The following is a 13,591-nucleotide window of genomic DNA, read 5'->3' on the forward strand; positions in this document are numbered from 1 at the left end:
TGATGCGGCAGTCGATTCTGAGCGGCGACCGACTGTAGGTCCTGAAGCGATGACCGACGGTGGTGGAGCAGGAAGTGGAGGCGCCAACCGAGCAAGGGCGCAGGCAGTGGCCGTAGTTGGAACTTCAGCGGAGGACGAGACGTCGGCTTCGGCATAGTGCATGTCAGGGAAGACGACCGTAGTGCGAAGTAGTGGAGATGGATGCCGGCACCGGAGCAGCGCTCGACGTGACACGGAGACGTCAGCAGGCGACAAGGGCAGCTTCTTTGCGCCTGGCTGCGGAGCAGTGGAGCAGTCCACCGCTTACTAGAGGCGGGGTCGGCAGCGGCGCCAGCGCTTCGTGGTCCTCGTCGACTCCTTTGGATGGCCTCGTAGCTCTAGCCTAGCGGCGATGGTGCAGGCTGCAGGATTCGGTTGGGCCAGTGGGCCTCCAAGCGAGCTTGCTGGGAGGGAGCGGACGACGACGCCAGTTCACATCGCTCCTCGGCGCTGAATCGGCCGGCGGCAGCAGCTGCGTAGCGCTTCCTGATCTCCCCTCTCACGCAAGGAGATGAGCTGCTGATGGGATTAATGGAGAGAGCGTCTGGAGGAGGGCTCCAATCCGCGACCGGCTTAGGCGGAGGAGGCCGGAGCAGGGAGATCAGAGCGGCGGCGCCGGAGGTTTGCCTGAGCGATGGCCGCGAGGACCCGGGTCGCTGTTCACTCAGTGATGGATGAAGCTCCACAAGCAGGCGATTTGGCGGAGGCAGGAGCAGACCCCGCAGAGCGCCAGGAGGTCCGGCGGCGCCCTCTGGCGACGCTGCCGCCGCCGACGGAGGTGGTAGCACCTAAGTCACCATGGCAGCAGAGGGGTCTCGTTGGTGAAAAAACAAGCTGTAAACTGGGGATTGGAGATGCGGAGATTCAGGATCTGTAGGTTGATTGGAAATTGGGGGTGGATTTGTGAGGGATTGCGGTGGATTTGGGTTGGAACTGTGCGGCGCCTAGCTTCCGCCTCGAGAGGATGGCAGCGGCTCCTCACAAGCAGTCTCCGAGCCAGTAGTTTTACATTCCCATAAATTGGTATTTTAGGTAATTCAGTTAGGCCCCGTTTGGGTTCAAGGAATTGGAATCTATTTAATGGAGTAGGCTAATTTATGTTGGAATGTGGCATTCCACAACTTTCCAAAGTTTAGATATAAGCCTATCTTAAATTCATGGGGTGGGAGATGGAAATTGATTCTATAGATTATGGTTATTAGAATGGAATTCAATTCTTATAGCACGCTCTTAGACTCGCTTCTCTATAGTAGAAGTGCAGCATACAAGTATCTCTCCCATATCACCAACTATAATATACAACTATATTCCACATACAATTATATTAGCTTAATTAATTTGTGTCTAAATTATGATTATTAGGATGGAATTCAATTCCAATGATCCAAACGGGACCTTACAGAAACCATGATGTTGTTCTGGTTTTATCGATTCAAAATAAGCAGTACAGGAATATCGAAGATCCGCGAACCGAGTGTAGCTCAACTCGCAAGGGTACGGTGGAACCTACCCATGAGGTTTCGAATTCTCGACTCGGTACTGATGCTTGTATTTTCCTATATTTAACCAGCACTATTCTTTCGGTGGTAGGTAACAACCGTGTGTATTTGTAGTGGTGAATGTGCGAATGTGTTTGTGAGCGTATGCATCTGTGTGATTGAAAAAAAATATCGAAGATCCCTGGTCCGTTGTGTGCTCTATACTTCTGAAAGGAGGCCATGTGATCCTTTTCGTTGTCTGATGGGGTTTTGTCGGCTGTATGTATGCTCGGGTTGATGATTGAGGCAGCTGTCGTAACTTGTTTTATTCTCAGTTTCAGCAATGGACCTGGGGAATAATACCTAAATCATTGTTACTAACAATTCCAGACGCAAAGTTCGCGCAAGATGTGGAAACTACCAGCAAAGCTAGAGCACAAAATGAATGCAGTTGTAGTTCTCACAAGAATGGTGAATATACATAACATTTTCCTGAAATGTTTAGCCTAGGTTGACTGTTTGACCGCTCTAGAGCCGACTATTTCTATCTGAACTATCTGAGGGAAATTAGTACTCGAAAGCAGTAGCTAAACCATCCGTTTCAAATCTAGACGGCATATCTTGAACAGTAACAATGCCTTCCAAACCAAAAGCAAGCTTGGTTTTCCCTGAAGCTAACAATGCAAAAAAAATGTGCTTTATGGATAACGCTTTAGGCTGCTTGTGCTTTATTTTTTTCCTTTTAGCAGAGAGTCTTTACAGGAATCACAATATAAGCTCCTCGCAACAACCAAAAAGAAAATAGAATGACCATCGAACCTGCACACTAAAATTAATATATACTGCGTGTGCGAATCAACAAGAGAGTCAACTACCAACGCAACATAGTACAAGGGTCACTGGATCATTTGCAGGCAGGCATGTAGCAACCGCAAGTTGTTAGCTTCCCTAATCCATTTACTGATCGCTGTCTGCATAGATCAGCTCAGCGGATCAGCTGTTCAGCAGAATCACAGAAAGCGCCGTTCGTTTTTTCTCAGAATTGTTGGAAGTTGCGGAACCGCGGCACACGCAAGAACACGCCGCGTTGAAAGTACTCGGTGGAAGGTGGGGGCCGAGACGCGTGGGTGACGTCAAAGTCATCGTATATGATAGTCAATTCGTGCCTCAAAGGTCCGTCTGAGTGCCGCGTGAGCGGTCGTGAAAACAATCCATCCATCAATTTTGAGACAACTCTGGCCGAACAGATAGTACTTGATCCAGGTTCTCCATCTTCTTTCTTTGCATATGGCTAAGACGAGAAGCAAGATTGCCGATGTCGTCCCCGGCTCCCCGCCGTGGCCAGCGGCCCAGCGCCGGACCGCCGGTCCCCACTCACAGTTGGGCGGAGACACCAGCCGAGAAGACGCCGGCCAGCAGCGTGGTGCTCTCCCTCAGGACTCACGAGCCTCATCATCGGCGTCGCCGCGCATGGCGCTCCTGGCCTGCAGCATCGCCAGTTGGCAGGGACGTAATTAGGAACTCATTTTTTTCATTGTTAGGGAAGGAGCAAGAGTGGTAATTTTTTCAAAATCTGATTGAATTCAAAAATTTCGAGTAGAAATTGGAAACCGTAAGCCCCACTGCGAGTTGGATCACCATTACAGTCTGAAGAATAGTACAATACCAACAAGTGGAACGAAAAAGGATATATTGTGATTCAGATTTTAGACAAACTTTATGAAAAGAATAAACTCACAAGATATAAATTTTGGAAAGTCGTATCTTACTACTAATTAGAGTCTCCTTTTGAAGCATCCTGGTGAAACCACCTAGGATCCTAGGTGGACACTCTAGAAAAAAAAGAGAAATCCTATAAATTCTAAAAAAAAAGCAAAACATCTTACCATCATCGATAGACTCAAATCATCATAGCTATTGGATCTATTATATTTTCTAAAAGATTACCCACCTATGCCATTATGAAAATAGTCTAAAATAATCCATAAATCTACATCTAAATTACGCACCCCTGCCATTACATAAAATAAACTAAAATAACCCCTAATCTTTACCAAAATTACCCGCTTCTGCCATTATAAAAATAATTTAAAATAACTTCCTAAATTTGCAACTAAATTTTCCACCACTAATACTTCAAAAATAACTTAAAATAACCTCTTAAATTTGCAACTATATTATCCAGATATGTTATTATTAAAAATAACATGAGGTAATCCTAAATTTGAATCCAAATCATCTTAATTTAAAATATACACAAAAATATGATTCTAAATCTTCTATTTCTTACACAATTGGTATATGATATAATAATTAAGGTATATACGAATGGTGTATGTTATCATTTATAAAGATACAGAGAAAGTTATGAGAATATAGATATGTTAAAATTATAGCTCAAACTTAGAGTCCTTAAATAAATTCAAGCGCGTACTTGCGATGCAAAGTGAAAAGTTAACGATCATAAACGTGGGTGGAAACGTTATAAAGTAATTATTAACTAAATTCTATCAAAATTGGTTGAAGATATATCTATTGTGTTCGAATATTTAACAAGTGAGAGGTATCTCAAGGTAATAGTTTGCAGTAGTGTGGCCTCATTTTTTTCCATTGAAGATTCTGCATTAGTTCTCACAAGACACGCTAGAAAAAAAACACAAATTCTAGAAATTCTAATAAAATCAGAAACATCAAACATGAATCCTGTAAACTCTAATAATCGTCTATTATATTTTGTAAAAAGTTACCGACAACTATCATTATGAAAATATTTTAAAATAAACCCTAAACCTTTATTTAAATTATCAAGCTCTGCCATTATAAAAATAATCTAAAGCAACCCATAATCTTCATCCAAATTAGTCATGCATATCATTGTAAAGCATAACTTAAAGTGACATTCTAAATTTGTATCTAAGTTACCCACGTGTATCGTTACTGAAAGTAGCCTAAAGTAAACACCTAAATCTTTATCTAATTATCTTCATTGCATCATATAGAAATTTTTAAAAGTAAACTAATATATGATTTTAAATTACATATTTATGTTATTATTAATATATAAATATTAAGTTAGTTAAGGTATATACGCATGATGGGTGTCACCATGTAGACCATTTATCATGTATGTGAAGAAGTAATGTGATTTTTATGCTAAATGCAATGTACGGAGGTGCGATACAAAATGAGAAAGTGTGAATGTGGATGAAAAACTGTATGGAGTAATTACTAATTAAAAATCAATTACGACTGGATAAAGATAAGTACACGTCAATATGAGTATTACATTGAAATATTGGAAAAATGAAATAGTAGCAGGTAAATAATTTTGATTATTAGTTAGGAGTTTAATTTTTAAATAATTTTTAAATATAATAACTTTTAAAAATATTAGCCTGTGCTCAGCGTTTGTTAATTGAAAAACAACTAGACAGGGAATCTCGTCTTGGTTGGGCTTGATTTTCTAGCAGCTGGGCTGCTGGAGGATACAATGAGTTGAGGGGGAGAAATAATTTGGAATTGCTTGGATGGGTTGGGGCCTAAGAATGTCAAAGCCAATTCTATATACAATTTTCCATTGCTAAAAAAATAATAATATTCTACCATGCTAAAATACCTGTCCAAAATGATATTAATCGAAAACGATCATAAGCGATTTTTGTTGAAGGGATTGGGACGCATAACCACGCTTTCCACCTTAATCAATTAAGCTATGCTCATTTTCTGCAAAGACCTCTTCCTGTCAGGTCCAGATCACTGGGGAGGTAACAGGCCAAAGTAACGGGCTCACGGGCTTCGCGCGATCCGCCAGTCCGCCACCGCCAGGTCCGCCACCGGCCGGTCAACCAAGCAACAAGCTAAAGAACGTCAAGAGCGAGGTCTCGAGAGACGGGCGGCACACGGTTCTTGTGCGCGTTAAGAGTGACTGCCCAAGAAACTGCTACCAATCGTCATTTCAGCTAGCTAGCGCTCGTCCTTGGTCCAGACTCCAGACAATTTACCAGGGGAACTCGAAGAGAAATTGAGGGGTGTCCAGTGTCTGAAACCCTTCGGAACCTCAAGTCAACCACGACGAATCGGCGTGCCATTGCCGCGTGGCTAACTCTTTCTATAAATTCAGAACGTCCGGAAGCATGCAGATGCAGCAGCCCGCAGACACATACGGACGGACGCAGCAAACATCTACTGCAAACATTCCCGTTCCATTATGGGTTCTGATGCCAACACGCAGTCGGCGGAGGCAGCAGCCGAGAAGGAGCCGACCAGCAGCAGCGCGCTGCTCGTCCTCGTGTCCTTGATCGTCCGCGTCGCCGCCATCGCCGTCGTGTCCTGCAGCTTGGCCCGGTCGGCGTGGCTGGCGCGCGGCGACCCGTGGGACCTGGCCTTCATCGCCGGCGCGGGCGCCGTCCTCGCCACGCTCTTCTGGTGCCTCCGGCAGGCCGAGCGGCTCACGCCGGGCTCCCCCGCCGTGGAGAGGTGGCGGCTGCAGGCCGCCGTGTGGTTTCTCTCCACCGTCCTCAGCTGCGCGTTCGCGTACCGGGTGTCGCTGGTCATGCCGCCGGCGCTGGTGGTCCTCATCTGGAGCATGACGTCCTTGGTCGTCCTCGCGGGCTTTGTCATGCTCGTGCTCTGCAACTGTAAAGACCAACAATACCAATGCCTGGACGAGGTCGATGACGGCGATGCCAAGCCCTGCAACAAGTTGGGGCCTGATCCTCACGAATTGGTATAGTAAAACTAGTAGTTCGGAATTCATTGTGCCACAGGTTCACTGTGGTTTAGATTGTCGCCCGTGGTAATTTGCGCTCACTTTGTGCCGTGCACCTCCCTGATTGTCAGAGTTCCGTAACAGAAATAGTACTAGTAGGCTAGGCTAACTGTTTGCAACGATTTGTGTGGTGTAATAAAGATCAGTGACTGATCAACTATAAACAAAACAAAGGATATAGATATATTGAGACTGGCATTCATGTTGTACAAGGCAATGTTGCTCCGGACTGTGGCAGAGGTGCATATCCTGAAGCAGAGTGAGAAAAAAGTGGGGGAGGAACAGAGGAGAATGGATGTGCATCGCCATTCCCCACGGTTGCACAGAGCCAAACGGTGCCCTGGGTTGCCGCAGAGCTCACAGCAGGGCAGCACTACGGGTTTTTTTTTTTGTGAGAATTCAGGGAAGCACTGCGTTGGCCCTCTCTCTCGAAATAAAGAGAAATCGTGCCCGTTAACTATTTCTGAAGTAAGAGAAAATACTCTGTGATCCATATGCCTTGCAACATGACCAATACGTTCACATCGTTTTACATTCCACAAAGCATCAAATCGGCGACTCTTGTACAACCAGCTCCCGTCGCGCATTCAAATTTAGCAGCAAAACACAAACGCAAAGCTACCGCAAGTGAGACGAAGCAAGCATGAGCTTTGCAGTCGAATACTCCTGTCCTTTGCAGGTTTGGATCATCAATATTCAACGCGTGAATCAAGGCCGGCCAGCTCGCTCGCCATCCCTTTGCAGCGAAAGGTTCAGCAGCCCAGGCCCAGCACAACGCGTGAATCGGGTCACCAACTCAACCACCAAGAGTCCAAATAGAATTAAAGAGAGACAAGAGAGACTCCGTACGTAGCTTATAGATACTGTCTGGCGTCTGCAACTCTGCATCCATCACTAGCTCGATGCCTCGTCAAGCAGAAAGAACGCGCTCTCGACCTTTTCTTCTTCTTTTTTTCAAACTCGATCTCGACCTTCTCGTTCGTTCGTTGTTCGTACAGAGTACAGACGTACGAGTCTGCCAAGACATTGACAAGTGAACTCCCGTCAGAAATTGTGGCCATTGATGACCGACCGCGGCGGGCGACGGGCCCTTATAAATTGCCTACAAATTCAGGAACCAGCACGCCGATGACAGTCCAAGAACCACAGGCAGCACTGCAGCGAGCAGCAGGATCCCTCCAAATGGACAAGACGAGCAGCAGGATCCCCGCCGTTCCCGCCCTGACCCCCGATGCCCTCGAAAGAGCCCTGCACGCCGTCACGTTCCTGTCCCGCGTGGCCTTCATCCCCCTCGCGGCCCACCGCATCGCCCCGTCGGCGTGGCGGGCGCGCCGCGACCCGGCGGAGCTGGCCGTCGTCGCGGGCCCCTGCGCGCTCCTCGCCGCGCAATTCGAGTGCCTCCACCGCGCCGAGCGGCTCGCGCGCGCTGGGCTCGCCACCCGGGGAGCTGCGGCGGCTGGAGGTCGCCGGTTGGGTCCTGACCGCGCTCACCCTCTGCTTGCTGGCGTGCCAGGTATGGCGGGACATGCCGGCCGATATGGTGATCAACTACTGCATCGTGCTCACGGGCTTCTTCCTGTTTGTGCTCCGCCGAGGCCAGGAGTACCACAACATGGACGAATTGGCTAGGCCTACGTTTTGTGAATAGCTACGTCGTCCCTGTATAGGAAGGGAATAGTAGCTGCAAGAGTTTTCTGTGTAAGAATGAATATGATCGTTCAGATTTTGTGTCAAATGAATGAAATGAGATGGTTGTTTGACCTGTGCAATTGATGTGTTAGCCTGCCGTGGTTGCTTGATTGAAACTATGACAATTTTGGAGCCTATGCACCCTCTGCATTCAAGTTACCAGCACATGCTGCCCTAGCATTATCAATAGAATGCACAACAATATCGCAGCCAACATACGCACACTGCATTTGATCTCTCTAATTAAAATCATGATTTGGTTAAGGAATCTTGGAAAATGCATACCGGAATGAAGTTGCGCGTAACTTGAAATCCTACAAAATCTGTGAAAATCTTACATCTTTTTAGGTAAAAGCTTTTACCGTACACAATACTAGGCTATAATAATGTTCAAAAAGAACTAGTATAAAATATCCGACAGTTAAGATTAATTATATACTATTGAAATCTTCACCTGTAGCACGCCCTGCACGCCGTCACGTTCCTGTCCCGTGTGGCTTTCATCGCCCTCGCGGTCCACCGCATCGCCCCGTCGGCGTGGCGGGCGCGCCGCGACCTGGTGGAGCTAGCCGTCATCGCAGGCCCTTGCGCGCTCCTCGCCATGCAATTCGTGTGCCTCCACCGCGCCGGCCTTGCGCTGCTCGCCCGCGCCGCGCCGGCCCGTGCCGGCCCCGCGCCCGCGCCGCCCGCCCGTGCGCCCACCTGGAAGAAAGGGAGAAGAAGAGGAGAGAAGATAAGGAAGAAGAGCACTGCCTGCGCGAGATAAGGGAGAAAGGGAGAGGAGGAGAAGATAAGGTGGAGAGGGTGCGTGGAAAGGAGCTGTTGATGCCAGATTTTGACACGTATGAAATCGGCGCAAAAAAGGGGAAGGATTGGCTGATATGATAAGTTGAAAGGTTACGATGGGGAATCGACCGATTGGTGCTATAGTTGGAGATCGGCCGATTGGTTTTGCAGTATTTTGGCGGACGGAATTGGTAGAGATCGGCCGATTGGAAGGTTGGAGCAGTTGGGCCAATATGGGTTTAAAGTGAATCAGAAAGAGAAGATGAAAGGGGATTGGCCCGTGAGAGTGCAATGACCAAATCCGATACGAGTTATACTTGTAAATATTCGTTTTCGTTTAAAATTAGAGATAGATCCTAGTCGGTTAAGAAGTTGGTTGTAACAGGCTATAAATAGCCACATTTAGAGATCTGTAAACAACACATCAAATCAATACAACAATCTACTATTTCCTCGTACTTTACTTTCAAGTCGGCGACTTCACCAATACTTTTCCTCTTTCACAAGTTCGTACGGGTTGGCAGGGCTGCATCGACATGATCTCCGGCCGATTCTGTAAGTTCCGTTTATCGAGTAATATCTAAGCTTTAACTTCGGGCGCATCGCTGTCATTTCGTTTAGATTTATTCACCAGTTATCGATATTTACTAGAATTCTAGATTTTACCTGTCGTTCTAGTTTTATCACCAGTTATCCAGCTTGAGATTAGAGCTTTCGGCTTATTTATCTTTATTGTTTATCTATTATCTTTGCATAGCCGATTATATCTATTTCGAGTGTTGCTCCTGTAGCGTTATCTAGTGTACTCCAATAGTCTTCTTCATAAATGTTACCTAGTTGTCGACTGTACCATAGCCGATTACCTTGTTATAGCAAATCGGCCGATTCGCTGATACGCTTCCTCGAGATCGGAACCTTAGCCGATCGCAACCCCTGGAATTTGACACGTTTTCTTCGTTGCCAATCAACAGGTCAAATTGGCTGGCACGCCGCGCGAACCGCACTAGGGTAATCACCCGAACATGAGCTAAGCAGATTCTCCCGGGTCGTGTGTCTGACGCTGAGAGTCAATCGGCTGACTTTTAACGCCAACACACTTTTGGCACGCCCGGTGGGACCAATACAGCCACTACCATGTCGAAAGCTGCCAAAATCTCCGAAGTCAACGTCATCGAGGTGACGGAAGCAGACCTCAAGGACGACCAGAAGGAAGAGCTGGAAAGGCAGATAGCACAATACTGGAAGACATGCCTGCAATCTTTCAGTCGTACCAGGAGCGGGGAGACTGTCAAGAAAGCTCCTTTTCCAACTCCCCGCTAGATCACAATCGCCAAGGACTCGGGTAAGATGTCCGAGATGGTTCAGCAGTCTGTCTATCAGGCTTTCATCGATCAATCCCCGATGATAACCAACACGGTATACAATGTTGTCATCAGCTCCCTGGCCAATGGCGTATCTCAAGGGTACCAGGGGCCAGCGTACGCCCCACCTATTACAGCCCCGGTCACGAGTTTTCCAAGCACATCCCACTCGGCTCCTCAGCCGATCCAAGCTCAACATGGAGTACCCGGCGCTTCTTTGCCGCCAGTGCACCCAGGGTACAACGGTGTACCGTACCTCCAGTCACAAGCGCCACCTCAATCCGTTCAGATTTCCTCCGCGCAATCATCACCATTAAATTCAGTGCCTTGGGGGGTACCATCGACGATGGTCGTCCAAGATCAATCGGCCGGTTATGGGGGCTCTCCGATCCAGGCACCATTCCAATCGGTCGTTTGGCCGACGATCCCGCAGTATCAACCGGCCACGTCTGAAGTTGGCAGGGGAACAGATACTGCTGAGGTGCTCCGGGGTGCTGCGCCGATTATACTTTATGATGAAGAGGTCGGTTCGCTGAGACTCCAGACGCCGACCACACAGTCGGCTACGTCACCGCAGAACCTGCCGCACGCTTTCGTCCATCACCCAGTCATCCCGCCGCCGATCTACCAACATGTGCCGGCTCCCCAGCTAGTAGTTCATCAACAGCAAGTAGACTGAACGGCAAGGATAGCAGAGGTGATCCAAGATCAATTCGGTTTGAAGCCGAAGGTACAAACTTACATGTATAGAATGCCGTACCCGCCGGCCTACGATCTACTGCCGTTTCCCCATCGGTACAAAGTTCCCGACTTCACCAAGTTTTCGGGGCTTGATGACACCTCCACTGTTGAGCACGTGAATAGATTCATCATCCAATGTGGAGAGGCGGCTACACAGGATGCCCTGCGGGTGCATATTTTCTCGTCATCCCTGTCCGGATCGGCCTTCCAGTGGTTCACTATGCTGCCACCCAACTCCATAGTTACTTGGGCCGACTTGGAGAAGCAGTTCCACAAGTACTTCTACGCGGGAGTGCATGAGATGAAGCTCTCAAATCTGACCAGCCTCAGTCAAAGAAGCGACGAGCCAGTGTCCACATATGTACAGAGGTTCAGAGAGGTCAGAAATAAGTGCTACACCCTAGTCCTGACCGATGCACAGCTGGCCGATATAGCCTTCCAAGGTCTCCTGCTGCATATCAAAGAGAAGTATGCTTCCTAGGAGTTTGAAAGCCTGAGTCAAATCGTGCACCGATTGTCTGGTCAAGAGGTACGCCCCTTTGATCAACGGAGGAATTTTCAGAAGAAGGTGGCATACTTAGAAGGATCTGAATCCAAAGAGGAGGCGGAAATCGGCCTAGCAGAGTGGGTTAAGGGGAAAAAAGCCGATATCATGTCCTTTCGGGAAAAAGAAACCAGAGGCATTCGGTTTCGACACGTCAAAGGCCGACAAAATTTTCGACCTACTCCTCCAAGAAGGACAGATCAAGCTCTCACCCTACCATACGATTCCATCGGCCGAGCAGCTGAAAAAGATGAAGTATTGCAAATGGCATAATGCCACGTCCCATGACACAAATGAGTGCAAGATCTTCCGTCAACAGATACAATCGGCCATTGAGCAAGGCAGGCTCAAATTCGAGGTCCCGACAAAGCCAGCAAAGCTGATGAAGATTGATTAGCATCCTTCCCCACCAACATGGTTGATACAGGAAGGAACGCGCTTCAAACCAAGGTGCTAACATCGGAATCGGCTAAAAAGAGCGGCGCCGTGGACCCCAGGAATCAGGCTGCACCCGAGGATGTCAAAGGGAAGAGACCGATGAATGATGAAGGCGAAGGATCGGAAGGACCACGCAGACCCATCACTTCCCAATTTTTGCTCAACAAGTACCAGCGGCAACAGGAAGGTTCAAGATTTCGCGAAGAGATGATGCGACGACACGAAAATCATTGGCGATGCCCGTTCTTCATCCATTGCTGGGAGAATAACCTCATTTTGCCATCGGCCGACAATTGCCCAGAATGCAACGGTCCATATCGCAAGAACCGCCCATTCAGAAGGTCTCGCTCCAGAGACAGAGGGTCAGAGCCAATCAGCAGAAACTGGCGCGAGCAAGAGGATCGGCGCCTTTCGGTGCGTGATCGGCTGGGGGGAAGGAGTGATCGATATGATCGGCCAAGGGAAAGACACGAGCGATACGATAGGCCGGGGGGCAGGACCGACCAAGGGGCAGGGTCAGTGCACACGATCGGCTGGAAGAGATGGCCGATGCTCGGGTGTCAGATGAAAATCCCTTGGGACGGGAGCCAAAATGGGAGCGCGCTAGACCGCCAGCCAAAACAGTGAACCCCAGGTGGTGCCCTAACGGGTTGACTAAGTCCCAAAAAGGAAGGATCCAACGTCCGCGCCAATGGGAGCAACAGGAGGAAGAGCAGCGACAGATGGGGGATAAAAAGAACGACGGATCTTGGGTTTGGCACCCCAAAAGAAACGACAGGGAAGGCGACGATAAACAGGAATCGGCAGCTGATGTCGGCATGGTCTTCATCTTGCCGATGGAGTTCATGGCTCCCGCCGACCAGTATGACACGTTAGAGATGGAGAAACAGATGGCGCAACTGGCTTTGGAGCCAATGACGGCCACTTTTGAGAAACCCGAAGATGAAAAACGGCAACACCTCAAGGTGCTGTTCCTCAAAGGACATGTCAACGGCCGACCTGTCACCAGACTACTAGTAGATGGAGGCGTTGTAGTCAACATCATGATGTACGCCATGTTCCGGAAATTGGGTAAAAGCGATGAAGATCTGACCAAGACGGACATGATGCTCAAGGACTTCGAAGGCAACGTGTCTCCCGCCCGCGGCGCGCTTTGCGTCGACCTCACCATCGGCAGTAAGACCCTCCCCACTACTTTCTTTATTATTAATGGCAAAGGGTCCTACAATATGTTACTCGGTCACGATTGGATACACGCAAATTGCTACGTCCCGCCCACAATGCATCAATGCCTCGTACAATGGGTCGGCGATAACATCGAAATAGTCACGCCGATTCCGCCTACAGCGTTGCTGCGGCCGACGCGCAACAATGGAGCTGCGAACACGTCAAGTGCATATCCGGGAGGACTTGGGACGCCGATTTCCTGAAAGTGTCCAATTTTGGCCGACAGCCGATCCGAGCAGTCGGCTCTGAAGATTCAGATTAAATGGATCAATTCGTTCGAGAAGACGGGAAGCTGGGGCACGGGTTTACGTCGGCCGACTCATTAGAAATGATAGATTTAGGTGATGGCACCAAGCCAAGGCCGACGTACATTAGTGCTAACTTGGATCCAGAATATAAATGTAGATTGACAGATTTATTGAAAGAATTTAAAGATTGTTTTGCTTGGGAATATCATGAGATGCCTGGTTTGGACCGGTCCATTGTTGAACACCGGTTGCGCATAAAGTCAGGATATTGG

General features: G+C 48.3%; 1 protein-coding gene across 1 annotated transcript; it reads left to right on the top strand.

The window, feature by feature from the left end:
- The first annotated feature begins 5,589 nt into the window (after positions 1 to 5,589).
- On the top strand, positions 5,590 to 6,497 carry LOC101771982. The gene has a single exon (XM_004960801.3). It carries the CDS (start codon positions 5,725 to 5,727, stop codon positions 6,247 to 6,249), a length of 525 nt encoding a protein of 174 aa, XP_004960858.1. The 5' UTR covers positions 5,590 to 5,724; the 3' UTR covers positions 6,250 to 6,497.
- Positions 6,498 to 13,591: the final 7,094 nt, after the last annotated feature.

The sequence above is a fragment of the Setaria italica genome, chromosome III (assembly GCF_000263155.2).
Source record: "Setaria italica strain Yugu1 chromosome III, Setaria_italica_v2.0, whole genome shotgun sequence".
NCBI lineage: Eukaryota > Viridiplantae > Streptophyta > Magnoliopsida > Poales > Poaceae > Setaria > Setaria italica.

Excerpts from the sequence above, each read along its gene's own strand:
- LOC101771982 (XM_004960801.3), top strand. The coding sequence starts at position 5,725 with ATGGGTTCTGATGCCAACACGCAGTCGGCGGAGGCAGCAGCCGAGAAG.